General features: G+C 44.4%; 1 protein-coding gene across 7 annotated transcripts in view; it reads right to left on the bottom strand.

Moving 5' to 3' along the window:
* r3hdm2 (R3H domain containing 2) overlaps window positions 1-26,656 on the bottom strand; it is a 166,121-nt gene continuing 139,465 nt past the window's right edge. For 5 of the 7 annotated variants that reach the window (XM_033015712.1, XM_033015713.1, XM_033015717.1 and 2 more), the window contains 6 exons: window positions 26,244-26,344; window positions 21,890-22,059; window positions 14,722-14,866; window positions 12,005-12,105; window positions 11,282-11,366; window positions 351-691 (listed from right to left, as the gene is read on the bottom strand). In XM_033015712.1, the coding sequence (XP_032871603.1) occupies window positions 351-691; window positions 11,282-11,366; window positions 12,005-12,105; window positions 14,722-14,866; window positions 21,890-22,059; window positions 26,244-26,344 (943 nt within the window). Of the gene's footprint in view, window positions 692-11,281; window positions 11,367-12,004; window positions 12,106-14,721; window positions 14,867-21,889; window positions 22,060-26,243; window positions 26,345-26,656 lie in introns of all 7 variants that reach the window. The other 2 variants (XM_033015715.1, XM_033015714.1) reach the window with 2 other exon arrangements.

Genomic DNA, 26,656 nt, shown 5'->3' on the forward strand with positions numbered 1-26,656 from the left:
AAGATATTGAGAGTCTGGACTGGCAGACAAACTTTTATAATTAAAATCAAAAAAACAGGTTAAATAAAATTTGTCGTGACCGTACACAGTCAACTGTTTGTGTCACTTAAATAAGCTCTTCTAATACGTTTGCACAACAGAAAAAATACACATGGGTTGTGTGGGCGTGTAAAATGGAAGTTAAGGGAAAAAACAAACTTTTTTTTCCAACTGATCACTAACTTTCCTTAATTATGTCTAAAGTGATATTTGGACAAAACAATGCACTACAGGAACAACGCTGACTTAAAACAAAGCCAATACAGTCATTCAAAGGAGAGAAGAAAAAGGAATTTTCAAATATCCATTGGCTACTGGGAACTGGCTCTTTCTAGAATGCGAAGATCATAGCTTCTCTTGGCTGTTCGCAGTTTAAACCTGTTTGTTGAATTATTCAGTCTGACAGTTGCATTTTGGGCTGCCATGGTCGAAGGGAACACGGCAACAATTGTATAAAGTGCAGCTAGGTCCCCAGCATTCTTTGAGTTCTCTGTCGCTCTGTTACAGTCCCCAGAACCACTGCTGCGCTGCTGAGAGTCTTTGAGCCACTGGATTTTGGCACCAGACATTGAAAGTTGACTGAAAAGTTTGTCTGCTTCAGTGCGAGTGATTCCCTCGGGGAGATCTGTTACCTCTAAGATTCGGCCGACAACTGAAATGAAAAGAAGAGAAACATGCTAAGTGGCTCCAAGGCACAGAAATGTCAAGTAGTCATCGTTCATCAGTATATTATACCAGCTTCACATACCTGCCACCTACAGCTGGGCTCAGTTTTAAAACAATTTAACCTATTGACGGTGAGCAAGATCACACATGAGACTTCAGTAACAGTATTCTATGTAAAATCATTTGTGGACATGGCCCTGTGAATTTGGTGAGTGCTTTCGAGCACAATGGGTACTCTCACCAAATCTCACTGTACAAGTCGGAGCTGCCCCCCCTCCCCCAATCTCACAGATCCCTGCAGCCAGTATCTCCAAATGCACATTCAAAAAGTGGAGTTTGCTCATCATTGCTGCCAGCATTTCCTTTCGGGTGGGAAGGTACGCAACTCCAGAATGGCAGCAAATCGTTTGTGCAGGGGCAAAATACCGTGCCAAATAAGTGAGGTTGCTTTGTAATCCGGGTAAGTTGCAAACTGTGTGCAAAACAGCCATTGGTAGCATCATCTCAAAACTGACGGCTCTTGATGCAATCCCATGGTGGCACCATGATAACCTCACTGTTCATTGTCTCCTGGAATCCTCAACATTGACAATTGAACCACATTTTAAGAAGTAATATCAATTCATATCTGTCGTGAGCTAGCCACAGAAGGCACACCAACACCTTTACTCCCTTAGGAGACTGAGGAAGTTCGACATGTTGAGGTTTATTATCGTCACATGTACCAAGGTTCAAACAAAGAGCAAAGGGGAAGATACAGAGTGCAGAATATAGTTCTCAGTATGGTAGCGCATCAGTTCCTTAAACAAAGTCCAATGTCCTCAATGGGTAGAAGTGAATCGAAATTAAAAGAGAAACATGCTAAGTGGCTTCAAGGCACAAAAATGTCATTTAGTCATCGTTCATCAGTATATTAAACTAGGTTCACATACCTGCCACCTACAGTGAATCGAACAGTAGCCTAGCTTATGAAAGGGCCTTCAGACGCCAGATAATAGAGGGGAAGAAGCTGTTCCTGAGTCTGGTTGTGTGTGGCTTTACGCTTTTGTACCTTTTGCCTGACAGGAGCAGAGAAGGAATGGATGGGGTGGGACGAGTCTTTGATTATGTTGGCTGCTTTTCTGAGGCAGCGTGAATAGTAGATGGGGTCAGTGGTGGGAGTGTGGTGTGTGTGATAGACTGGGCTACATCTACAATGGTGGGGAGTGTGGTCTGTGTGATGGACTGGGCTACATTTACAATGGTGGGGAGTGTGTGTGATGGACTGTGCTACATCTACAATGATGGTGAGTGTAGTCTGTGTGATGGACTGGGCTACATCTACAATGGTGGTGAGTGTGGTCTGTGTGATGGACTGGGCTACATTTACAATGGTGGGGAGTGTGGTCTGTGTGATGGACTGGGCTACATCTACGACTCTCTGTAATTTCTTGCAGTCTTGGGCAGAGCTGTTCCTAAACCAAGCTGCGTTGCATCCCGGCGTTATACTTTCCATGGTGCATCTGGAAGTGTCAAGGAGACATGCCAAATGTCCTCAATCTCCTCATGAAGTAGCGGCCTCGTGCCTGTCGCATCAGTGTGGCTCCAATGATTCTTACAAACTTCTACACATGCAGCCACCTTAATCAAAGACATGTCTCACCACGGAATTCCTTCTTCTCTCTGCTCCTGTCGGACAAAAGGTACAGAAGCTTGAAAGTGTGCACCACCAGGCTCAGGAACAGCTTCGTCCCCTCTGTTATCAGAATTCTGAAGGTCCTTCTATAAACTAGGGTATAGTCCGATTCACCCCATTGCGGACATTGGACTTGGTTTATGGAACTGATGCGGTACAATGCTGAGAACTATATTCTGCCCCATTGCTCTACCTATTGTACTTGAGTTTGATTTGATTGTATTTATGTGTAGTATTATCTGATCTGACTGAACAGCATGCAAACAAGGTTTTTCACTGTACCTCGGTACATGTGACAGTAATAAATCTAAGCCTGAGACTTCTTTCCCATCGTGGAACATTAATATAGAGCATGAACACTTATACAATAGGCTTAAAAAATACATATCCCAATAAGATCCTGGTAGACTGGTGTGTTCCACGGTACTGCTGGGACATATATAGAATTAACATGTATGTACATAGTGCGACTGACTTCCCCATTACATTACACAATTATTCATCTATATATTGCCACTGACATTTCTTTCAACATTTAATTGGTGGCAGGGATTATTTGAGTTTGAACATTGATTCTCATGAGAACAAAACCCTTTGTCCAGAGGTGAGATTAGATGTTTATTTCAGTGACCATATCTGGATCGTTTTACAATGGTCTGGAGGTTCGACCAGGCAGTTGTGACTTTAGCATCAGGGAGTCGTCAAAAGATGCCATTCCCTGTAACTTTTGAAGCATTATGGATGGGGTCACCATTATTCGGCATTCCCGGGGAAACCAGGTCTTCACAGTCCAGCGCCAGGCAAAACCCAAGTAAGGCAAGTCCCACACGTGACCGTTTAGTCACTGGGGTCTTCTACAAGCTGATTTCCCCTCTAATCCACTGGGCAGTGATCAGAACATGGAACAGTACAGCACAGGAACAGGCCCTTCGGCCCACAATGTCTGTGCCAAACATGATGCCAATTTAAACTGACCTCCTCTGCCTGCACGTGATCCATTCCCTGCATATCCATGTGCCTATCCAAATATCTCTTAAACCAGCAGAAGCTCTGGTTCATTTCCCCCGTCCTTCCATTCACTGAGGAGTTTGCACGTTCTCCCTGTGACCGCGTGGGTTATCTTCGGGTGCTCCAGTTTCCTCCCACATTCCAAAGACGTGCAGGTTTGTTGGTTAATTGGCTTCTGTGAATTGCCCCGAGTGTGCAGGATGTGAACGTGGGATGACGTAGAACTAGTGAACGGGTCGGCGTGGACTCGGTGGGCCGAAGGGCCTGTTTCCACGCAAAGCTAAACTAAACCTTTTTCTCCAACCTGGCAATCCTCGAGGCCCCGATTTCTACCATCTACCTCCATCTGGTCCTGAATCAAACCTCAAGGATGAGGATAACCTCACATATGACAAGCACACATTCCTCCTCATTCGGCCATTTTCCACAAAGACATGCATTGTGCCAAAGTAGCACGATAAATGTTGTTAACCCCAAACGATTGTTTTAACAGCTCGGAACTTGTAAAATAAATACTGAGGCAAGATAGTGAGTTTCTGGTACTCCGATGAAAAAAAAAACTTTCTTAGTAATTCTGTAAGTAGCCATCTATTCATCTTCTTTATTTAAAACATTCCAAAAATGATCAAATTGTAAAAAGAGTAGAAAGGAAAATTGGAGAGAAAAAAGGAATGGTCAGTTAGATCAATCAGTTCCATTTCAAACCTTCGGCACTGAACGGAATTTGTTCTAATGGCATAAATGCAGCAATTCCTTGAAACTCACCTGGGGATGAAGGCAAAATTGCCTTCCTCACAAAGCTCAAGAAAAGCTAGCAGCAGGGAAGGAACAACTACAAAAATACTTGTATGTACCTCCTAATAACACGGTTATCACATGGTGGGAGAGCTGGCCTTGAGCTGATGTCAATGATTAGTCATACAGTCTTAGTGTGTAAACAGGCCCTTCGGCCCAACTAGCCCACACCGACCAACATGTCCCAGCTACACAAGGCCCGCCTGCCTGCATTTGGCCCATATTCCTCCAAGCCTGTCCTATCCATGTACCTGTCTACATGTTTTTTGAAAGGTTGCGATAGTCCCAGCCTCAACTACCTCCTCCGGCAGCGCGTTCCATACACCTGCCACCCTTTGTGTGAAAAAGTTACCCCTTGGGTTCCTATTAAATCTTTCCCTCCCTCACCTTAAACCTATGTCCTCTGGTCCTCGATTACCCTACTCTGGGCAAGAGACTCTGCCCGATCTATTCCTCTCATAATTCTGTACACCTCTATAAAATCATCCCTCATCCTTCTGCGCTACAAGGAATAGAGGCCTAGTCTCGACCCAAAACGCCACCTATTCCTTTTTTCTAGAGATGCTGCTTGACCTGCTGAGTTACTCCAGCATTTGGTGTCTATCTTTGATGTAAACTAGCATCTGCAGTTCCTTCCAACACACATGACTTCTCTCTATCCCAGTTCTGAGATACTGTTAGGGCTGAAATGTTGACTGTTTATCTCTCCACAAATGCTGCCTGGCTTGTTGAGTGTTTCCAGCAATTTTCACTTTTGTTCGGGAAGCAAATACTCGTGTGGTCATTGGAAATAAACATTACTCCGTTTTTTAAACAATATGACAAGCATTATTTACATTTAAGTTTATAAAATTAAGAACATCAGGTGAAGTAGACCCTAAGAGAGACACAAAACGCTGGAGTAACTCAGCGGGACAGGCAGCATCTCTAGAGAAAAGGAATAGGTGACGTTTTGGGTCGAGACTAGGACTCTATTCCTTGGAGCGCAGGAGGATGAGGGGTGATCTTATAGAGGTGTACAAAATTATGAGAGGAATAGTTCGGGTGGACGCACAGAGTCTCTTGCCCAGAGTAGGGGAATCGAGGACCAGAGGACATAGGTTTAAGGTGAAGGGGAAAAGATTTAATAGGAATCTGAGGGGTAACTTTTTCACGCAAACAGTGGTGGGTGTATGGAACAAGCTGCCAGAGGAGGTAATTGAGGCTGGGACTATCACAACCTTTCAAAAGCTGGACAAGCAGCATCTCTGGAGAGGAGGAATGGGTGACGTTTTGGGTCGAGGCTCTTCTGAAGGCTAGGGGGAGTCGAGGGGAGGAGACCCTAACTCTATCACTAATAAATGCATCCCAACCTCTTACACTTTCATAGAAACATAGAAATTAGGTGCAGGAGTAGGCCATTCGGCCCTTCGAGCCTGCACCGCCATTCAATATGATCATGGCTGATCATCCAACTCAGTATCCCAACTTTCAACTTTGGATTGTCATGCAGCAAAGGATTTGGGAATAATTTAAACAATGAGGAGCTTGATTCTTTGTTGCTGGGCTAGAAAATATTAGTGAGCAGATTCTTGCACTCACTGTGCTGCCCCGAGTCTAAATGCAGCATCTCACAAAGCTGCAACGTCTACCTGCAGGACATGCAGCAGCACATGGGAATATCCCGAAGTGTACGTTCCCCTCCTGGTCACACACCATCCTGATCTTTAAACACTGCTCCCTCCCTGTCACCGGGTCAAAATGCTGTAACTGCCTCCCTAACAACACCATCACCGACTGCGGTGGTTCGAGAAGATGGCTTTCCACCATCTACTCAAGGGGCGATTGGGATAGCAAGAAATGCCGGTCCTACCAGTGGCACCCAGGTCCCCAAAAATCTATATATTAAAAAAAATATCCATACAGTAAATCTGAAACTTACATAAAAGAGTCCCTGCCTTCCTAACTCTGACCGTCCAATAACAGATATGTTTATTCAAACATAATTGCCCTTTAGTTCATAATTTCAGTTGTGCAGAATCTCACAAAGAAACGTATGATATCAGTACATTGTGACGGAAACAACTTCATTCTACTGGGGGGCAAATAGTGAGCAAAACGTTGTCTCCTCAAAGGCACTGAGCGTTCCAAAGGTCATTGCTGGCATGAATGATTCATTTACTGAATTGGTGGAAGGATTGTGTTACCAAAGAGGTTTATTGGCAAGCAAGCCCCAGCAAGGTATTACATGGAAGTATAAAGGGATTTAGGACGAGATAGATCCCTCGAGCCCGATAGCGTATCGAGTGTGCAGATGGAGGAGAGCAGTGGCAAGTGTACAAGGCACTTTCTCCATCATGGAAACATTGGTTGCTAGAGAGACTCTGCAAAAAAACATTCGTGTAAAACAGCAAGCAATTTAATACAGACAGCTATAAACTAGCGGCTTACCACTGGCTTATGATTAATGGGTAAAAATAATAGTAAAACCAGCTCAATAATTTCCACAGAGAAGTCGCTCTCTGCAATTGTTTTGGAAAGTTAGTAAGGACTTGGTGGGGCTTTAAAATTTAAAAAAAACCCCACCAAATACTGGAACTAGGAAGGAGATGAGGAGGAATTCCTTTCGTCAGAGGGTGGTGAATCTGTGGAATTCATTGCCACAGAAGGCTGTGGAGGCCTAGTCAATGGATATTTTTAAGGCGGAGATTGACAGATTCTTGACTAAAACGGGTGTCAGGGGTTATGGGGAGAAGGCAGGAGAATGGGGTTGAGAGGGAGAGATAGATCAGCCATGATTGAATGGCGGGGTAGACTTGATGGGCCAAATGGCCTAATTCTACTCCTATCACTTATGAACTTACTCAGTAGGTCAGACATTATATGGCCTGTTGAGTGTTTCCGGCAGTTTTGACTTTTGTTCGGGAAGCAAATACTCATGTGGTCACTGGAAATAAACATTATTCAGTTGATTATAAAAAAAATATGACCAGCATTATTTGCTTTTAAGTTTATAAAATGAAGATCCTCAGAGGAAGTAGACCCTAATAAATGCTTTCCAATCACTTACACTTTCAATTTTGGATCAGACATGTAGCAAAGGATTTGGGAATAATTTAAACAATGGCTTATTTGGCTTGACAATTCATTGACAAGTAGAATTTGATTTTAATTTTCAGCAAAACATTAACAATAAATAGTGTGTAGTAAGTGTGGGGGGAGGGCACTGCCTCTACCTATAATCAGCAAGCATATGAGAAGGGCAAGCTTATGTGTGTAATCTTTAAATTACCCCTATAAAACCAGTCAAATTTAAATTCCACTGCATACAGCTGGCAAAATGCAACTGATTTTGGTAAACCATTTATTTTAAGTGGGTTACTGCTGATGATAAAATATCAATTCGAATATCTAGGCTCAAGCGTATGCATGGGAGATGTCACATTGCAAAGTAGTAAGGGAGGGTATCACAGTACTTATGCTTCTGTCACTTCAACGCACATAAAGGAACAAAGTGTAAGCTTGTTACATTTGAAATAAAATAGGGCGAGTACTGGAGGGACGGAGTTAATTGTTGAACGGCTTAGATTGGTGATGCAACCAATACTGACTTGATGAATGTAAAAGAGTTTTGGGAGAAAACGTACAGAACAACAAAAGACGGGTTCATTGCAAAAGGATTTGAGTATAGGAGGAGGGAGGTTCTACTGCAGTTGTACAGGGTCTTGGTGACACCACACCTGGAGTATTGCGTACAGTTTTGGTCTCCTAATCTGAGGAAAGACATTCTTGCCATAGAGGGAGTACAGAGAAGGTTCACCAGACTGATACCTGGGATGTCAGGACTTTCATATGAAGAAAGACTGGATAGACTCGGCTTGTACTCGCTAGAATTTAGAAGATTGAGGGGGGATCTTATAGAAACTTACAAAATTCTTAAGGGGTTGGACAGGCTAGATGCAGGAAGATTGTTCCCGATGTTGGGGAAGTCCAGAACAAGGGGTAACAGTTTAAGGATAAGGGACCGAGATGAGAAAAATATTTTTCACACAGAGAGTGGTGAATCTCTGGAATTCTCTGCCACAGAAGGTAGTTGAGGCCACAGTTCATTGGCTGTATTTAAGAGGGAGTTAGATGTGGCCCTTGTGGCTAAAGGGATCAGGGGGTATGGAGAGAAGGCAGGTACAGGATACTGAGTTGGATGATCAGCCATGATCATATTGAATGGCGGTGCAGGCTCGAAGGGCCGAATGGCCTCTACTCCTGCACCTATTTTCTATGTTTCTATGAAAACTCGATCAAAGTTGAGAAATAGAAAGAAGCAACTAAAAACGAGCAGAGTGCTGGGGCCTGTATTCAGGCAGTGGGGCCTGCGTTTCCAAAGGGTATAGTGAGGCTTCATAATACACTGTAGGCCTCACCGGGAGCACTTGGACAGTGAGGTCGATCACAGAAGGTAGAAGTGAAGCAGAAGTTACAGTAACTGGGAGAGGTGAGGTGAATCCAAGGCATTCTAAGATCATGCCATTGGATAAGTGTAAACTTTAGACAATTAAAAAAAAAGCTTTACTGAAATGGTGATAAATAATATCAGGCAAAACAATAAAATGTTTAAGAAGGAACTGCAGATGCTGGAAAATCGAAGGACACAAAAAAGCCGGAGAAACTCAGCGAGTGCAGCAGCATCTATGGAGCGAAGGAAATAGGCAACGTTTCGGGCCGAAACCCTTGAAGGGTTTCGGCCCGAAACGTTACCTATTTCCTTGAAGGGTTTCGGCCCGAAACGTTGCCTATTTCCTTCGCTCCATAGATGCTGCTGCACCCGCTGAGTTTCTCCAGCTTTTTTGTGTACCCAAAACAATAAAATGTGTTTGGTGAGCGCAACATTACAGGGTGAGCATTAAAGTGGGCAGTAAGCCTTTTCTATTGTGCTCTTTCTCAAATCCTTACCCCAAAAGTCATTATTTTCTACATACAATTGACATAATAATAATAATTTCTAACTACAGTCTCAGAGACAGGAGTGTTGGCCATTTAGGCTCTGAAGGCCATTCCACTACTCAGTGAGAGCATGGGCGATAAGTGACCAAACTCCGTAGACTTGTCTTTGCCCCCTTCTTGCTTTGGTGAACACAGGTCTGTCCATATCCAACGAGCAGTTACGTGCGATGGTTCACTTATTCTGCCTGGGGATTTGAAGGATTTTGCAGAGACGGTGTCATTAGTATCTCTCCAATGTATTATGTGAGTATTTGATATCTCAGAATCCTGTAGGAGGGGAGGGATCACTGTTGCCTGGTAGATCTGCCGTGAGATTTGTGCATCGTCTGAGGGGCTGATCTTTAAATACCCTTTTCCTGACTCGATCGGAGGCTCTGCTAGTGCACTGATGACTAGAGATATGAGGAGCGGTCTATGTTTTCTAGTGTGTTTCCTTGCGCACTTGCATGGGGCCCTTGGTTAGAGCGTTGGCATCTTGAAGCAAATAGACAATAGACAATAGGTGCAGGAGTAGGCCATTCGGCCCTTCGAGCCAGCACTGCCATTCAATGTGATCATGGCTGATCATCCCCAATCAGTACCCCGTTCCCGCCTTCTCCCCATATCCTCTATTTCCGCTATCTTTAAGAGCCCTATCTAGCTCTCGAAAGCATCCAGAGAACCGGCCTCCACCGCCCTCTGAAACAGAGAATTCCACAGGCTCACAACTCTCTGTGAGAAAAAGTGTTTCCTCATCTCCGTTCTAAATGGCTTACCCCTTAGTCTTGTACGGTGAAGATAGATTTCCACGGACAGCCAAATTTGAGTAGGGTGCTCCATTATGCCTCTCAAACAAAGAAGTCGAAAGCTTTAGTGGTCAAATCAAGTCATGGTTAGCTATTGGTACTGCTCCTTGCATCTCTCGGTGTTGATGAGTAGTGAAGATCATATCCACTGTGCCTCGAGATGAATGGGATCTACACGAATGGGGCTGGGGAGTATTTCCTCGACCAGGTGGCTGAGGAGGACGTCACGATCTCCTCTCAGGGTCCATCCCCAGTATCGAGCCATGAATGCATGAGGTCGGCTCCAATCGGCAGACACTCTTTTTCAAGCTCTTTCATGGCAAGAGATTAGCAGGTCGACAGATTCAAGGTCGTCCTCAAAGCTTCCTTGAAAAGGTACAACGACTCATTGACTCCAAGGCATCCCTGACCCATGGCCATTGATAAGGGAGACGCAGCAATCGGCCCATGAATCGGGAGCACACAGACACCCTGTGTATGTAGTGGAAGGCGAACACCACCTCTCAAACTATCCACCTCCTCTGAAAACCATCTCTCACCCAACAGGAGACAGAGTCTGCAGGGTCCACATTGGATCCATCAGTCATCCCAGAGTCCACAGGACAGGAATGGAAGCAAATGACCCTCTCAACCCTGAGGGAGTGCTTAAGAACAATCTATAACTGACCCACAATAAACTGCCACTTCATAAAGATTATTTCTGATTTACTGGCTTCATTCCCAAAGAGCCTGTATCTAATTTTTAAGCTGTGGTCCCTTGCGTCAGACTCCCCAGCCAACAGAAATAGTCAGAGACACAAGAGATGCTGGAATCTAGGGTTAAAAAAAAAGTGCTGGAGGAACTCAACGGGTCAGGCAGCGTTCCCTCCACAGATGCAGCCTGACCCGTTGAGTTCCTCCAGCAGATTATTTCAGCAGACATATTTTCTCTCTCCTTAAACCAAAGTTCCTTTGGTGTTCTCCTCAATTAAACATGAAGCAAATGAGCTCAATCTTCTAAATTCCAGGGAAATGTAATCTCCCTTTATAATTGAGCGCACGTATTATTCTGGTAAATCCCACATTGCAATCTGTCCAATTTCCTCTTAATTAAATGTCTCCATTCAAATTATCCAATAAGACAAGTATTTGTGCTTGAAGTCCCAATCTGCTGTATTATTTGCATTGGTTAATTGAAATTATTGGATAATTGAAAGTTGGGACAGCAACAAATTAACAGCAGGCAGTACATGAATCGTGATTCCACCTTTAATAAATCTCATTCCCCGGCAGTGCAAACTCTGAAGAGAAGACAAATTATTGACATAATTTCAGTGGTGGTTCAGATACTAACCAACATCACCTGTGCCAAGATCGGTAGATGCAGATTTCAGGGTTGGCTTCTTTCCTCGTTTAGTGTGTTTTGTACTGCATGGGCCCTTTAAATAGAAATACATCAATGGAGTCTGTTTATATGGCAGCATTATACTTAAAGCAAGAAATACAATGAACTGGCATATAATCGAGTCAAAGGGTTCCAGATTAACTAATAGTCTGCTGCAGGTTAGCGATCCACCCTCTCAATCAATGAACAGAACACAAAGCCTAAGGATAGGAAATAACTACAAATAAGTGAAATAGAGAACATGCAAATAGGTTTTTTATATTTTATTTAACAAATGATCTATATAACAGGCATTTCTTTCAGAGAGACTCATTCGGAAAATGCAGGGAAGTGTTTCAATGGCAATGGGAGGAAGGCAGAGAACGAAGCAGTGGATCTGGATGGCACAGACATTGAGGAACAACGGTTGTCCCTTGGACTCTGTGTGCAAATATCGACACATCCCCGGGATCCCAGTGCAAATGCCAGTGGCCTTAGAACCACTCACCACGCCAACAAATCTTGTACACTGTTGGGAAATATTTAAAGATTCATCTGCAAATATTCTTAACAATATACAGTATTTGTTCTATTTTCACACAGCTCGCACGGTTAACACAGAATCAAAGCAAAATTAGCCCTAAGTTGTTGTTGAGAACAGCTCTTCCCTCATGCGCTTTTCTCAATCCATACCTGATGAGCTGAATACTGGCACTGTCCATGGATTACTGGAGGTGGACATACTGGGAGGTTGTACTGCAAAGGCTGACCGAGTAAAGAATAGCGAGTATCACCTGATCAAGAGAAACAGGAAAATAAGCAATTGCTTTGCAAGCACACTGAGTACTTTCAGTGTGTCACCTGGAGCTCAAGGGTGGTGAGACTGAGACACGTACAAAAGGCACAGGCAGTTCAGGCTTCTAAATAGCTGTGGCTCAGTATTCAGCTGACCTAATACTCGCTTCCTTGCCCGAGTTCTCGTATCACGTAATCAATAAGTACACTATAGTGAGCAGCAACTGCAAGACATGTTGGTGAGCAAGCATTTTGGTTTTGTATGATAGTGCCCCGCAAACCCATTTGAAATATGAATGCAATTTGTTTGATATGGTTTTAATGTTTGCCCTTTACAGTTTTTTGACCAAGGGGTCTGGCCGATATCTTCTGACCAGTATTTGTTCAGCTAATTGAAAAAAAGACAGGGGCAGCACAGCAGTATAGTGGCTGCCTCACAGCTCCTGTGACCCAGATTCAGTGCGTGTGCGCGTGTGTGTGTGTGTGTGCGCGTGTGTGTTGCACGTTTACCCTCTGATCACTTGAGTTTTCTCCGGAAGCTATCGTTTGCCCCGCACGACCCAAGCACGTGCCCACTGGCAGGATCATCGGCTTCTGTACATTGTCTCTCGTGTGCAGAGTGACAGAATCTGGGAGAGGGGAGGGGGGTTGATGGGAATGTGGAGTGAATAGAATTGGATGGGGCAGCACAGTGGTAGAACTGTTGCCTCACAGCGCCAGAGACCCGGGTTTGATCCTGACTTGTCTGTACTGCGTTTGTAAGTTCCCCCCATGACCTGCGTGGTTTGAAGGTTAATTGGCTTGGTATAAGTGTAAAATTGTCCCTAGTGTGTGTAGGGTAGTGTTGATGTGCGGGGATCAATGTTCGGTACGGACTCGGTGGGCCGAAGGGCCTGTTTCCGCACTGTATCTCTAAGCTAGACTAAAGAATAATATGTGTTAGGATGGTATTGTTAGGCTGATGTTTGGTGAGAACTAATTGGGCCGAAGGAATGGGTGGGTGATGTGCGGATAGAGGGGGTGGAGGAGGGAACTGGGCGACTGGCGTGGTGGCAGTGGAAAGAAAGTTGGGCCGGGGCAGGGGCAAGGAAAAGCTGGGTGGAGGAGTAGGATTCAATGCCCATGCTGGAGGGTTGTCCACTACACCAGCGGAATATGTGCTTGCAGTCAGCATTCTTCACACGGGCAGTGGAGGAGAGGCTGAGTGCGGGGAGGTGAGGATGGTGAGGGGAAGGGGAATGGTTAGCAGCCGGGAAATCCAGCTGTCCCTTGGCTGACCGAGAGCAGGTGCCTGAGATAAGATCCCCCCCCCCCCCCCTTGACTAAATCCACTTATTTATCAATGAGTCAAGTTAAATAATTAAGGTTTAACATGTAGAGAAGAGTGTAACTTGACCCTCAGGTAATGATTACATTGGGAACTGGTAACAGAAAACCGAATCTGTCCCCGAAGAACACAGGCCCCTTCCTTTAATGGATTGCAAGACAATTCAATGCTTACAGCAGGTTAATCAAAGACTGCGAGGATGGATGGTTAAAGGTGAGTCCAATCTGACAAACTGAGTAAGAGTTTCAATGGATAAACTGAATGCTGGAGATGTGCTGGATATGGATTGTCAACATATTTATTATTTTGGGCACATGGTAAATAATGAAAAGTAGCAACGTGGATAGAATTTGTTTGTTTGGACCAGAAATAAAGAATTGGGATAAATGTACGATAATCGGACAGGAGAAAAGATGGAAGTGGCGTACGTAACTAACCTAGTTGCCCCTGAGGCTCCTCACTCCCAGCTTTCTCCCACCCCCCCCCTCTCTACAATCAGAATGAAGAAGAAGTGTCCTGACCAAAATGTCACCCATCTATGTTCTCCACGGATGCTGCCTAACCCGCTGAGTTACTCCAGCACTTTGTGTCTTTTTTTAACCTATAATGTATTATAAGCTCTAAAGTTCCAGGGGCAGCCTTAAGCCATTCGGCCCATCAAGTCTACTCCGCCATTCAATCGTGGCTGATCTATCTCTCCCTCCTAACCCCATTCTCCTGCCTTTTCCCCGTATCCCCTGACACCCGTACTAATCAAGAATCTGTCAATCGCCACCTTAAAAATATCTATTGATGGCCTCCGCCGCCATTTTTGGCAATGAATTCCACAGATTTACCACCTCTCAGTGTCCCAAATGTACACAATTGGTCTTAAAGAATAGGAACTGAGTATGGGGGTTCTGAATGATTTTTGCTTGTGTTGTAAAGAGACTGTATGCGTGTGTCTATGTGTGAGCATGTGCATGCATGCACCCGTGAGGGGAGGGAGAGGGTAGGGAATGTCTTGGAAAGGATATTCTCGACAATGTTGCCTCACTACTTGTTGGCTGTGACCCCACTTTGCCTGTGCCGACAGAGGTTACAAATATCAAAACCATTTAAACAGTCTATTAAAAACACGCCACAGTACCTTTAGATAGGTGCTATTTCTACAAATCTGAACATCCGTTAAAAGTTTCGTGAATGAATATATTTTGTGTTTAATGTCTATCAAGTTTCCGTGCATTATTACAATCAATATACATAATATGTTCAACACATTGTACACATCATTGGGAGGGTTATTCACCTTGTGCTGGCCCCACAGGTCTGGAGAACTGGGCAATAAGTGGCAGTGGTGCGAGACCAGGACAGACGTTTGTCACATTCGTCACTGGAGATGGCGTCGGAGATTGGGTTGGCGAGTTAAGGGGACTGTTTAATTGTGCGTTGACCTGAGGAAATAAATATCTAAAGTAAAAAGCAACCACCACGGGTTAAACAATTTTAATTTAAAACTGTACAATATTTATTTCCCCTACAGGCCGTTTCAATACAATTACGTTTCCATCGCAGGTAACAGACTACTGACCGACATCTCCTACAAACCCGCTGACTCCCATAGCTATCTTGACTACACTTCTTCCCACCCTGCTTCCTGTAAGGACTCTATCCCCATCTCTCCTAATTCCCCTAATTCCTCTGTCTACGCCGCATCTGCGCCTAGGATGAGGTGTTCCATCTGGTCGATTCTTCCCTTCCCGCCCCCTCCCCGGGTACTTTCCCCTGCAACCGCTGGAGATGCAACACCTGTCCCTTTACCTCCCCCCTCGACTCCATCTAAGGACCCAATCAGTCTTTCCAGGTGCGGCAGAGGTTCACCTGCACCTCCTCCAACCTCATTTACTGCATCCGCTCTTCCAGGTGTCACCTTCTCTACATCGGCGAGACCAAGCGCAGGCTCGGCGATCGTTTCGCTGAACACCTCCGCTCAGTCCGCCTTAACCTACCTGATCTCCCGGTTGCCCAGCACTTCAACTCCCCCTCCCATTCCCAATCTGACCTTTCTGTCCTGGGCCTCCTCCATTGTCAGAGTGAGACCCAGCGCAAATGGAGGTTCAGCACTTCATATTTCGCTGGGGTAGTTTACACCTCAGTGGTTTGAACATTGACTTCTCTAATTTCAGATAGCCCTTGCTTTCTCCCTCCTTCTCCTCCCCCTTCACAGTTCTCCCACACATCCCATGTCTCCGCCCACTTTCTATCTTTTTCCCGCCCCACCCCCCCCCCGCCCCACCCCCCCCCAGTCTGAAGAAGGGTCTCAACCCGAAACGTCACCCATTCCTTCTCTCCATAGATGCTGCCTCACCCACTGAGTTACTCCAGCATTTTGTGTCTACCTTCGATTTTATCCAGCATCTGCAGTTCTTTCTCACACAATTAAGTATTAATTAAGTTTTAGAACAGCTCAGCACAAACCAACAGCGAATTCCTAAAAATGAACCTGGCCAATCTGGTGGAAGGATTGGTGAATTTAGCAGCGGTTGAGCTGGGCGGTGGTGGCACAGCGGTAGAGTTGCTGCCTCACAACGCCAGAGACCCGGGTTCCATCCTGTCTGTACAGAGTTTGTATGTTCTCCCTGTGACCGCATGGGCTTTCTCTGGGTGATCCTGTTTCCTCCCACGTTCTAAAGACGTGCAGGTCTTTGTAGGCTTCTGTAAATTCTCCGTAGTGTGTAGGGTAGAACTAGTGAATGGGTGATCATTGGTCGATGCAAACGCATTGGGCTGAAGGGCCTTAATTCAGCTACTCGTGATATCTACATCTGATATTGTGACCGTTGTGTTTTACAACCTCTGATCTGCAAATATTATGTTCTGGACAGTGCTGTTGTCTGTACTTCATTTCAATGTATCTATTCCACGAGTACAAGACTTCACAGGGATCGGAGATTGCAACCTTCACTTGGTCCGCCCTGTTTGGACGAATGCAATCAACCTGGCGTACTCAATCAAATAAGATCAAATAGAACAAGTTGTCCTCCAACTTTAGGCTGTGCACGCCACACGCAAGAAGAAGAAGACTTCACAACATTTATAAAACTATTCAGTTGATTGCACAAATGACACAAATCTTCAAAAATCTATCAAAGGTGTTAAATGCAACTGCTCAATACAGGAAAGAGCCAGGATTTAACACTTAAAATCGAGCGATTGCACAAAACCTTAAGAAACTGGTCAATTGTTCACTAATGATGTCTCGTCTACTAACTGTGGAAGGAAACAAAAGTCTGAATTGGGAGATTTTGGTATCCAGCCGGCTTGATGCCGGTGTACAAAATAGTCAAGAAATTTAAAAAATCCCCAGTCAAGTATTTTAACTAATTTGAGGTGTCCTATTTCAACATAAGATCACAGTCATAAAAGTGAATACTCCGGTTAAAAGCTGTACCGTGACCTCCCACCTTCCCTCATCCCAGCTCGTCTGTTCAGCTGTCAATTCCTGAGGAAATGATCGACTGGCTGAGAGGAATGTGTAAAATGTTCCGCCATTAACACGCTCACAGCATTCACACCAAAATAACATGGAGAAACTGTAAATGATAACTTCACAAAGCATAAATCACAGGGGAATGGATTGTTCAAAAAAAACTTTCTCCAAGAAAATCTATGTGTTGCTATTTTTGTCCATCTTGATAGAAATCTGGCCTGAAGATTTACCTTGATAAAGCCACAACACCAAACAGTACTGTAACAAGGGTCAGACCCAGCTGATGCAGATTACTTTGGCAAATACCAGTAATAATTGTTGTTATAGACTCCGTATCTCACGAGAAGATCAAGCCAGCAGTTCAATTGAAGGAATCGAGGAACTCTCCAATAATTCCCAAGATACAGGCTTGTGAGATTTTATTTCTTTTTTTGCCAAAGTTGATCTATTCGTAGATCCATTCATAGAGAGATGGTGATTGTAAATGTACAGAATAGTTAAGGGGCATGTAAAGAAATATATTTTCACCTGCCTCCCATAGATGCAGCCTTTCTTTACCAACAGTACAGAAATCTTATAAATAATGCTGCACAGAATTGTGAAGCGATTCTTGGAACTAAGGAAAAATGGAGTTCTTCCTTGCTACTACGCTCTTTTATGCTATGTGCTCAGTCACTATTTAATTTAGGAAGCTAAACTGATCGGAAAGGATGATTCGGCAATGCTGCCATTGGCTTTCCCACTGGCTGAAGAGGCGAGTGGCTGTCTCGTAGAAACATAGAAAATAGGTGCATGAGGAGGCCTTTCGGCCATTCATTGTGATCATGGCTGATCGTCCCCTATCAATAACCCGTGCCTGCCTTCTCCCCATATCCCTTGGCTCCACTAGCCCCTAGGACTAGTGGAGTCCTAGAAACATAGAAAATAGGTGCAGGAGTAGGCCATTCGGCCCTCCGAGCCTGCACCGCCATTCAATATGATCATGGCTGATCATCCAACTCAGTATCCTGTACCTGCCTTCTCTCCATACCCCCTGATCCCTTTAGCCACAAGGGCCACATCTAACTCCCTCTTAAATATAGCCAATGAACTGGCCTCAACTACCTTCTGCGGGAGAGAATTCCACAGATTCACCACTCTCTGTGTGAAAAAAAGTTTTCCTCATCTCGGTCCTAAAAGATTTCCCCCTTATCCTTAAACTGTGACCCCTTGTTCTGGACTTCCCCAACATCGGGAACAATCTTCCTGCATCTAGCCTGTCCAACCCCTTAAGAATTTTGTAAGTTTCTATAAGATCCCCCCTCAATCTGCTAAATTCTAGCGAGTACAAACCGAGTCTATCCAGTCTTTCTTCATATGAAAGTCCTGACATCCCAGGAATCAGTCTGGTGAACCTTCTCTGTACTCCCTCTATGGCAAGAATGTCTATCCTCAGATTAGGAGACCAAAACTGTACGCAATACTCCAGGTGTGGTCTCACCAAGACCCTGTACAACTGCAGTAGAACCTCCCTGCTCCTATACTCAAATCCTTTTGCTATGAATGCTAACATACCATTCGCCTTCTTCACTGCCTGCTGCACCTGCATGCCTACTTTTAATGACTGGTGTACCATGACACCCAGGTCTCGTTGCATCTCCCCCTTTCCTAATCGGCCACCATTCAGATAATAATCTACTTTCCTGTTTTTGTCACCAAAGTGGATAACCTCACATTTATCCACATTATACTGCATCTGCCATGCATTTGCCCACTCACCCAGCCTATCCAAGTCACCTTGCAGCCTCCTAGCATCCTCCTCACAGCTAACACTGCCCCCCAGCTTTGTGTCATCCGCAAACTTGGAGATGTTGCATTCAATTCCCTCGTCCAAATCATTAATATATATCGTAAATAGCTGGGGTCCCAGAACTGAGCCTTGCGGTACCCCACTAGTCACTGCCTGCCATTGTGAAAAGGACCCGTTTACTCCTACTCTTTGCTTCCTGTCTGCCAGCCAGTTCTCTATCCACATCAATACTGAACCCCCAATACCGTGTGCTTTAAGTTTGTATACTAATCTCTTATGTGGGACCTTGTCAAAAGCCTTCTGAAAGTCCAGATATAACACATCCACTGGTTCTCCCTTATCCACTCTACTAGTTACATCCTCGAAAAATTCTATAAGATTCGTCAGACATGATTTACCCTTCATAAATCCATGCTGACTTTGTCCAATGATTTCACCACTTTCCAAATGTGCTGCTATCCCATCTTTAATAACTGATTCTAGCAGTTTCCCCACTACCGATGTTAGACTAACTGGTCTGTAATTTCCCGTTTTCTCTCTCCCTCCCTTTTTAAAAAGTGGTGTTACATTAGCTACCCTCAAATCCTCAGGAACTACTCCAGAATCTAAAGAGTTTTGAAAAATTATCACTAATGCATCCACTATTTCTGGGGCTACTTCCTAAAGTACTCTGGGATGCAGCCTATCTGGCCCTGGGGATTTATCGGCCTTTATTCCATTCAATTTACCTAACACCACTTCCCGGCTAAACTGGATTTCACTCAGTTCCTCCATCTCATTTGACCCCCGGTCCCCTGCTATTTCCGGCAGATTATTTATGTCTTCCTTAGTGAAGACAGAACCAAAGTAGTTATTCAATTGGTCTGCCATGTCCTTGTTCCCCATGATCAATTCACCCGTTTCTGACTGCAAGGGACCTACATTTGTTTTAACTAATCTTTTTCTCTTCACATATCTATAAAAGCTTTTGCAGTCAGTTTTTATGTTCCCTGCCAGTTTTCTTTCATAATCTATTTTCCCTTTCCTAATTAAGCCCTTTGTCCTCCTCTGCTGGTCTCTGAATTTCTCCCTAGGGGCTAGAGGAGTCCTATGGAGTCTCCTCCATAGGACTCTGCCAATATTGCCATGCGACCTGAGTGCTCAGAGGTACACTGCTGGAGTTGTCACATACCATTATCTTTTTTGTAGGAAGGAACTGCAGATGCTGGTTTAAACCGGAGATAAGACACAAAAAGCTGGAGTTACTCAGCGGGACAGGCAGCATCTCTGGAGAGAAGGAATGGGTGATGTTTCGGATCGGGGCCCTTCTTCAGACTGAAAGTAGGGGGGGGGGAGGGTTGGTGGGGAAGAACTAGCCCCTAGTCAACAATTGGCCCATCAGGGAACATAGAAACATAGAAAAAAGGTGCAGGAGTAGGCCATTCGGCCCTTCGAGCATGCACCAATCGCCATTCAATATGATCATGGCTGATCATCCAAATCAATATCCCATACCTGCCTTCTCTCCATACCCCCTGATCCCTTTAGCCACAAGGGCCACATCTAACTCCCTCTGACTGAGGTCAACTGTTGTGTTGAGGGGAACTGCAGATGCTGGTTTATGCTGAGAATAGGTAAGGGGTGTTGGGGTGGGTCGGGCGGCATCTCTGGAGAGGAGGGATGGGTGACGTTTCAGATTGGGACCTTTCTTCTGACTGGAGGTCATCTGTTGCCAGCCTAGATATATCCTGGTCATTTCTCGCCTCCAGTTCTTCCCTACCAACCCTCCCCCCTCTACTTTCAATCTGAAGAAGAATCCCGACCCGAAACGTCATCCATTCCTTCTCTCCAGAGAAGCTGCATGTCCCGCTGAGTTACTCCAGCTTTTTTGTGTCTATCTTCCATTATCTTTTTTATTGCAAAGTGCCGTGCTTCACATTGTAGCCAGGACATGATCGCAGAACTGCTTCAGAGGAGCCTAAGAGGCAAACTTTGACATAAAAAAGACGGAGGAGGTCAAGCTGACCAGATCTTTAATTTTACAGTGCCCATGATTTATTATAGTGATTATCGAATACCAATTTAAAATAATAGCCTTCACTGACCCAGAACTGAAATGGAGCAAAAACATTATTTCCTAATAACAGTCAACGGAGTTTGGCGATTTGTCCTTCAAAAGGAGTGAAAGTAACTAATAATATGGACACCACTACATACAACCAAGCTCCCATTATATTATTACATTCAAAAGTCTGACATACTCATCATTTGTTTGTTCCAATGGAGGGGAGGACTCTTTCTCTACACTTTTAGTAGCTGTTCTTTCTTATCAGTCTGATGTGCATTTGATGCCATTCATTACAATATCGTACCACGTTGAGTGATTTTTTCCCCTGTATTTTCTTACTGATGGATAAAATCAACTTATGTACGTTTGTGAACACAGAACCCGGGCATGCCTATGAGTAGTAGCGAGGACATTAGTGTAGCTGAGTTCATTATTTTGTTGCCCAATTGGCTTATGCTATTGAAGGAAAATATGATTGAAAAATCTGAAAACCGAGGTGTCGTTTTAATATATTTATTCTTTCCACTTCTCTTTTTTTTTAAAATGATTATATCTGGAGCGTTAGGCACGTCCGAAGAGAAGTTTTAAGCCCAAATTTGTGCTTTATGGTGAGAGGTGAGATTATTTGACCCCATCCATTCTGGATTTGAAAATCACATAGACTGCCCTTAATTTTATATTCCCAATATAAATTTTCATGTTCGACATTTACAGTGGAAACATTAGAGATACAGCGCGGAAACAGGCCCTTCGGCCCATCGAGTCCGTGCCGACCAGCGATCACCCTGTACACTAGCAGTATTCTACACTCGAAGGACAATTTTTTTAAACAATTTTACCAAAGCCAATTAACGTACAAGTGGAGTGTGGGAGGAAACCGGAGCACCCGGAGAAAACCCACGCAGTCACAGGAAGAACGTGCTAACTCCGCACACAGACAGCACCAGTAATCATGATCGAACCCGGGTCTCTGGCGCTGTGAGGCAGCAACTCTACCGCTGCACCACTGTGCTGCGTTGCCCATCTAAACCATCTATTTAAGCACTTTGGTCAACGTGAGTTGTTTTTAAATGTGCTATACAAATAAAATTGATTGATGATTGAGGTAGTAGCATGAAGCACAAGCAGATAATTAAAGGCCAATCAGATACCTGGGTGGGATTATCAGGGTTATAAAGCTCAGTGGGTTTCTGCCCTCGCTGCTCCACACTATAGTATTTGCACTGGTTCCACTGCGGTAACAAGGGAGGCTGAGAGGGTTGAGGGCCATTGGGTACACTCAGCTGCATGACCACAACTCCATGACTGGGTGCCGGCACACCTGAGATAGGGAGACAAAACAAGAAAAGGATCAATGCCCCTGCAAAGTGGAAGCACCATCAAAGTAACAGGTTGTAACTCACTTGCACAAAAAGCCCACTCAGATTCAATCCTCATTTAAAATATACTCACCTATTTGAGGTTCAGAGGGTACTGGCTAATACAAAATAGCAGCCAAAACAAATCAGTGACAGTGCAGTTTAGAGATACTGTAAATCACTTTATTAATGTGCCTGACTAGGTTATATTTAAATTAAATTTGCAAGCCTGGTCAGGTTCGCTGCACTCCCAACGCAGTCAACTTTCACATTTCAATATCTGATTTGCTCTCGTGTAAGTGAATGATTTTGAAAACCATCTTAAACATTTGCAGTCTTCTAATCTTTTATTTTAAAGTGCTACATTTTAAGATCAGCATTAACTGCACCTGCGTCAGGCTAAATATGAAACCATTGACATTTCACTTAAAAGCTTCTTTCCCAAACTTGTTGAGAAGATACAACCTTTTATAATCCCAGTACATCAGGGTATTTTTGTTAAGTGTTCAGTGCGATCCTTTTAAAACCAGTGATTTCAAGTGCCTGGTTAGAGAGCAAAGAACATGTTGTAAAGGTCCAGTCGCTGATGAATTGCAACGAGCAGCTCCAAGAACGTTGGGATGAACGATGATCAAGTCTCTTTGCTCTAGGAAGCAGGGAACATTGAGTACAACAACAATATTGATCATGTTAGTCTTATGGCCAAGTTATAGCTGGGAGAGTCACTGCAGTTCAGGATACTTTTGAATCCTGCTTGGAAAATAAGAACAAGCACTCACTTGAATCCTGATTTCAGTATCAATATCCTTCTGGAGGACAAGTTCAGGGCAGTAAAAATACAATGAGACAAACACCAGACCATCTCTCTGTCTCTGGACACTTGCAGACTCCTGCACACAAAGACAGGGGGCCAAATGTGGATGGAGTGAAGCGTTTGCTGCACGCCCACTGTTATTTTTGCTCCCTTTTTGTGCATCTTTTAGTTTTACCTTCATTTTGCCCACAACATTGTTGCAAATGCAAGCTGATAACGGCGCAGTGTCTGGTTGTCTGAGACCTTGGTGAACAGAATCGACAGAGAAGCTTCTTCACTGACAAGATTAAAGCATTGAGGAATAAACATCCTCTGACTAAACCTTCTGTTGCCAGAGGGTGGTGAATCTGTGGAATTTATTGTCACAGATGGCGGTGGAGGCCACGTTGTTTGGGTATTTTTAAGGCGCAGATGGATAGATTCTTGATTAGTACGGGTGTCAAAGGTTATGGGGAGAAGGCAGGAGAATGGGGTTGAGACGGATAGATCGGCCATGATTGAATGGCGGAGTAGGCTTGATGGGCCGATTGGCCTCATTCTGCTCCCGTGACTTATGAACAAGTAGGGCTGAGAAGAGGAAGAGATTTAGAGGGGGAATTCAATGTCAAACCAGATACGCAAATAGAGGAAAAAGAATGGATTAAGAGCAAGCAGAAAAAAGATAAACCCAGTCATAAAAGAAAGAATTGACATTTTAAAACCCAGAACTGATTCACAACCCTAAGAAATGAGAATCCATGCATGTTTACTTTCTAAGCGAGAGAAGTTAATTTGTAATCACTAACATTTATCGTACAGTTAGAAGTTTACTTACACCGATAATGACTAAACTTCCTGTGGTGAGTTTAATGTACAATCTCCTGAAAATCAAGGCAAGGTTAAGCGCAAGATACTACTTCCTTGAACCTGATGGTGATTTGCAATTTCTCACCACAATTGCTGGCCAACTTGCGCATTGATTATGCTGTCAGTCATTGTTATATTTTTGACAAAAAATCTGGTCCCAGAATTAATGCTCTCCTTGGGTAAATTCCAGCCAAAATTGAAAAGAGAATTTGCGACTGCAATCATCCCAAGCAATACCACAACATATTTCCTCCACTGGTATCTGTAGGAGTATTGGAGGGTGTGCACCTCAGCTCAGCTTTTTGAATTTTTTTAAGGGTGAACATCCCTTTGCAGTTAAATACGCGGCTGTAGGTGCTGATGCCAGTGATTCATGCATTCACATGGTCGTACCACAGAGACTCGGAAACTAGATGCCAGAAATACTTTCAGAGCGCTCATCTCAAGAATGTCACCAAATGACTGCCCAACGCCATGAGATTAGGGTCCCCCACTTTATCAACTAGAAGATTCCAATTACAGCAGTACCTCAGTTATTCGGCTAGTCAATTGTGACTTGCGTTTTCTCAAGGTATATTTTAGGACTGTGTCGAGGAACAGTCTCCATTTTGAAAATAAAGCAATGAAAGCAGTGTATGTTCCTCTCTCTCCCCCATCACTACCAGTTTCCTCCAATTAACACCCAACAAGACTGTGCCGTTGCTGTGACTGAGCTAAAATGTATCCTCTGTTGAACGTGCCCTTTACTCTGAACCTGGCCCCCATTAATTGTCCATGGCACTGGTCCATTGGTCCATTTCCTTAGAAAACTGTGGCAGGAAGGAACTGCGGATGCCGGTTTAAACCAAAGATAGACACAAAATGCTGGAGTAACTCAGCGGGACAGGCAGCATCTCTGGAGAGAAGGTATGGACCAGAAGGGTCTCGGCCCGAAACGTCACCCATTCATTCTCTCCAGAGATGCTGCCTTTCCCGCTGAGTTACTCCAGCATTTTGTGTCTATCCTTAGAAAACAGATTTTGATAAGTTCTAGTTTGGTGTGATTTTTCTCTCTCTATGTACGACTGTCGTTGTTGTTGGCTAAGCAGAAAACCACTTATTACCATGCTTTGTTGAGATGAAATTAATCTCTGAACTCGTCACTAAAAGACCAGGAACTGGACATTTAGCTCCTCGAACCAGCTCTGCTATTCAATAAGATCATGACTGATCTGATATTGACCTCAGCTCCATTTTCCTGCCTCTTCCCCATAAACTGACATGGCTGTGAGAGTTCTGTAGACAACACCATTCTCTGCCAGGCAAAATTCTGAATCCCAGGTTGTTTCTCATTCTTCGTCACACAAGCAGGAACTCGTGGGTTGGCAAGAGAGATTGAACAATCCAGAAAGTACAGGGCCTACTAAAAACAGTAGGATTTCATGACTATGGTGCGGCAGAGTGGTGCAGCGGTAGAGTTGCTGCCTTACAGCGCTAGAGACCCTGGTTCGATCCTGTCGACACGGAGTTTGTACATTCTCCCCGTGACCGCCGTGGGTTTTCTCCAGGTGCTCCGGCTTCCTCCCACTCTCCAAAGACATATAGGTTTGTAGGCAAATTGGCTTGGTATAATTGTAAATTATCCCTAGTGTATGTGGGATAGTGTTAGTCGGCACGGACTCGGTGGGCCGAAGGGCCAGTTTCCGCGCTGTATCTCTAAACTAAACTAAACTACCATTATTTTGTTTACTTTCCGTAAACCAGGGACCAGGCCATAGGTGGATGGAGTTAGACGGGAGGATGAGGGGTGTGGAAAAAGGGAGGTGAGTGATCAGACGCTGATCACTGGCTCTGGAAGAAAGGTGGCAAGCAAGTGTTTCTGCCCGTTAGGGGACGCATTCTCCGCGGGAAATGCTAACGCTCGGACTCTTCCTTTTTATTTGGAGCACTTTCTTGTGGACCTGTTGCCACCAGATGTCAACTTCCAGCTGAGCTTGGACTTAAAAGGAAACTGCCAGTCTGCAAAGCACCGACAGACAGGACTACTTGGAATAACGCTGCCTGACCTGAGCTTTTCCAGCATTTTTGTGTTTTTAGAATGATCCTTATTTATAAAGCTACGGAGCTTCACAGCCACACCAAGTATGGCCAGACCAAGTATGCCTTCCCTTCTCCCTGGGACAATGCCCCAAGATCGTGGATCACTCTCACTAGCTTCCTCAGACATTGCTATCATATGAACCATTTCAATTCATTCAGGCAACACAATTGGATTTACTCCTGGGGATTCTTAATATTTTCCTTCCACCAAAACCCTTCTCAAGAGATCTACACTTCATGTCGTGTTGGTGACAAATTTGGCTCGGTATAAAACAGCAGAGAGGAGTTTAAGAACACAGACAAGTTTTTACAGATGCCCTGTCAGAGTGCGAGCACTGAAGGCCGCTGGTGCTTTGCCAAGTTGCCGTACGCTAATCTGAACATGTGCGAGAGTAAATTTGCACTAACCTGTAAATTGTTGCTGCATTTGCGCTGGGTTACAAGGAGAGGGAGATTGAGGCATCTGGTACTGCTCTGGACCAGGTGGCTGAAGGAATCCAACCGATTGGCTGAAAAAGTTTTGGCCCAGTTTAGTTTTTATATAAAGCAGCTGTACACAGATTAACTCACACAATCTATCTACATCAGTCAACGGCAAGTGTGCAACACCAGTGTGTCGTGTCACACCTGCAAGTGTGGCCTCAGAGGAGTCACACCATAAAAGTGTCACACCTCAGGCCATCACTCCTCCAAATCTTACGTCCAAAGGGGCAAAGAAAATCCATGGTTGGCTCAAAGAACTACTTGTTGCCAATTGCTTCCCCCAGTGCTACTGTTTTGATAGCATGAAACAAGACTTAAAATTTTAGCTGCCAAATTCA

This window comes from Amblyraja radiata, chromosome 46, assembly GCF_010909765.2.
Source record: "Amblyraja radiata isolate CabotCenter1 chromosome 46, sAmbRad1.1.pri, whole genome shotgun sequence".
In the NCBI taxonomy this organism is placed as follows: domain Eukaryota; kingdom Metazoa; phylum Chordata; class Chondrichthyes; order Rajiformes; family Rajidae; genus Amblyraja; species Amblyraja radiata.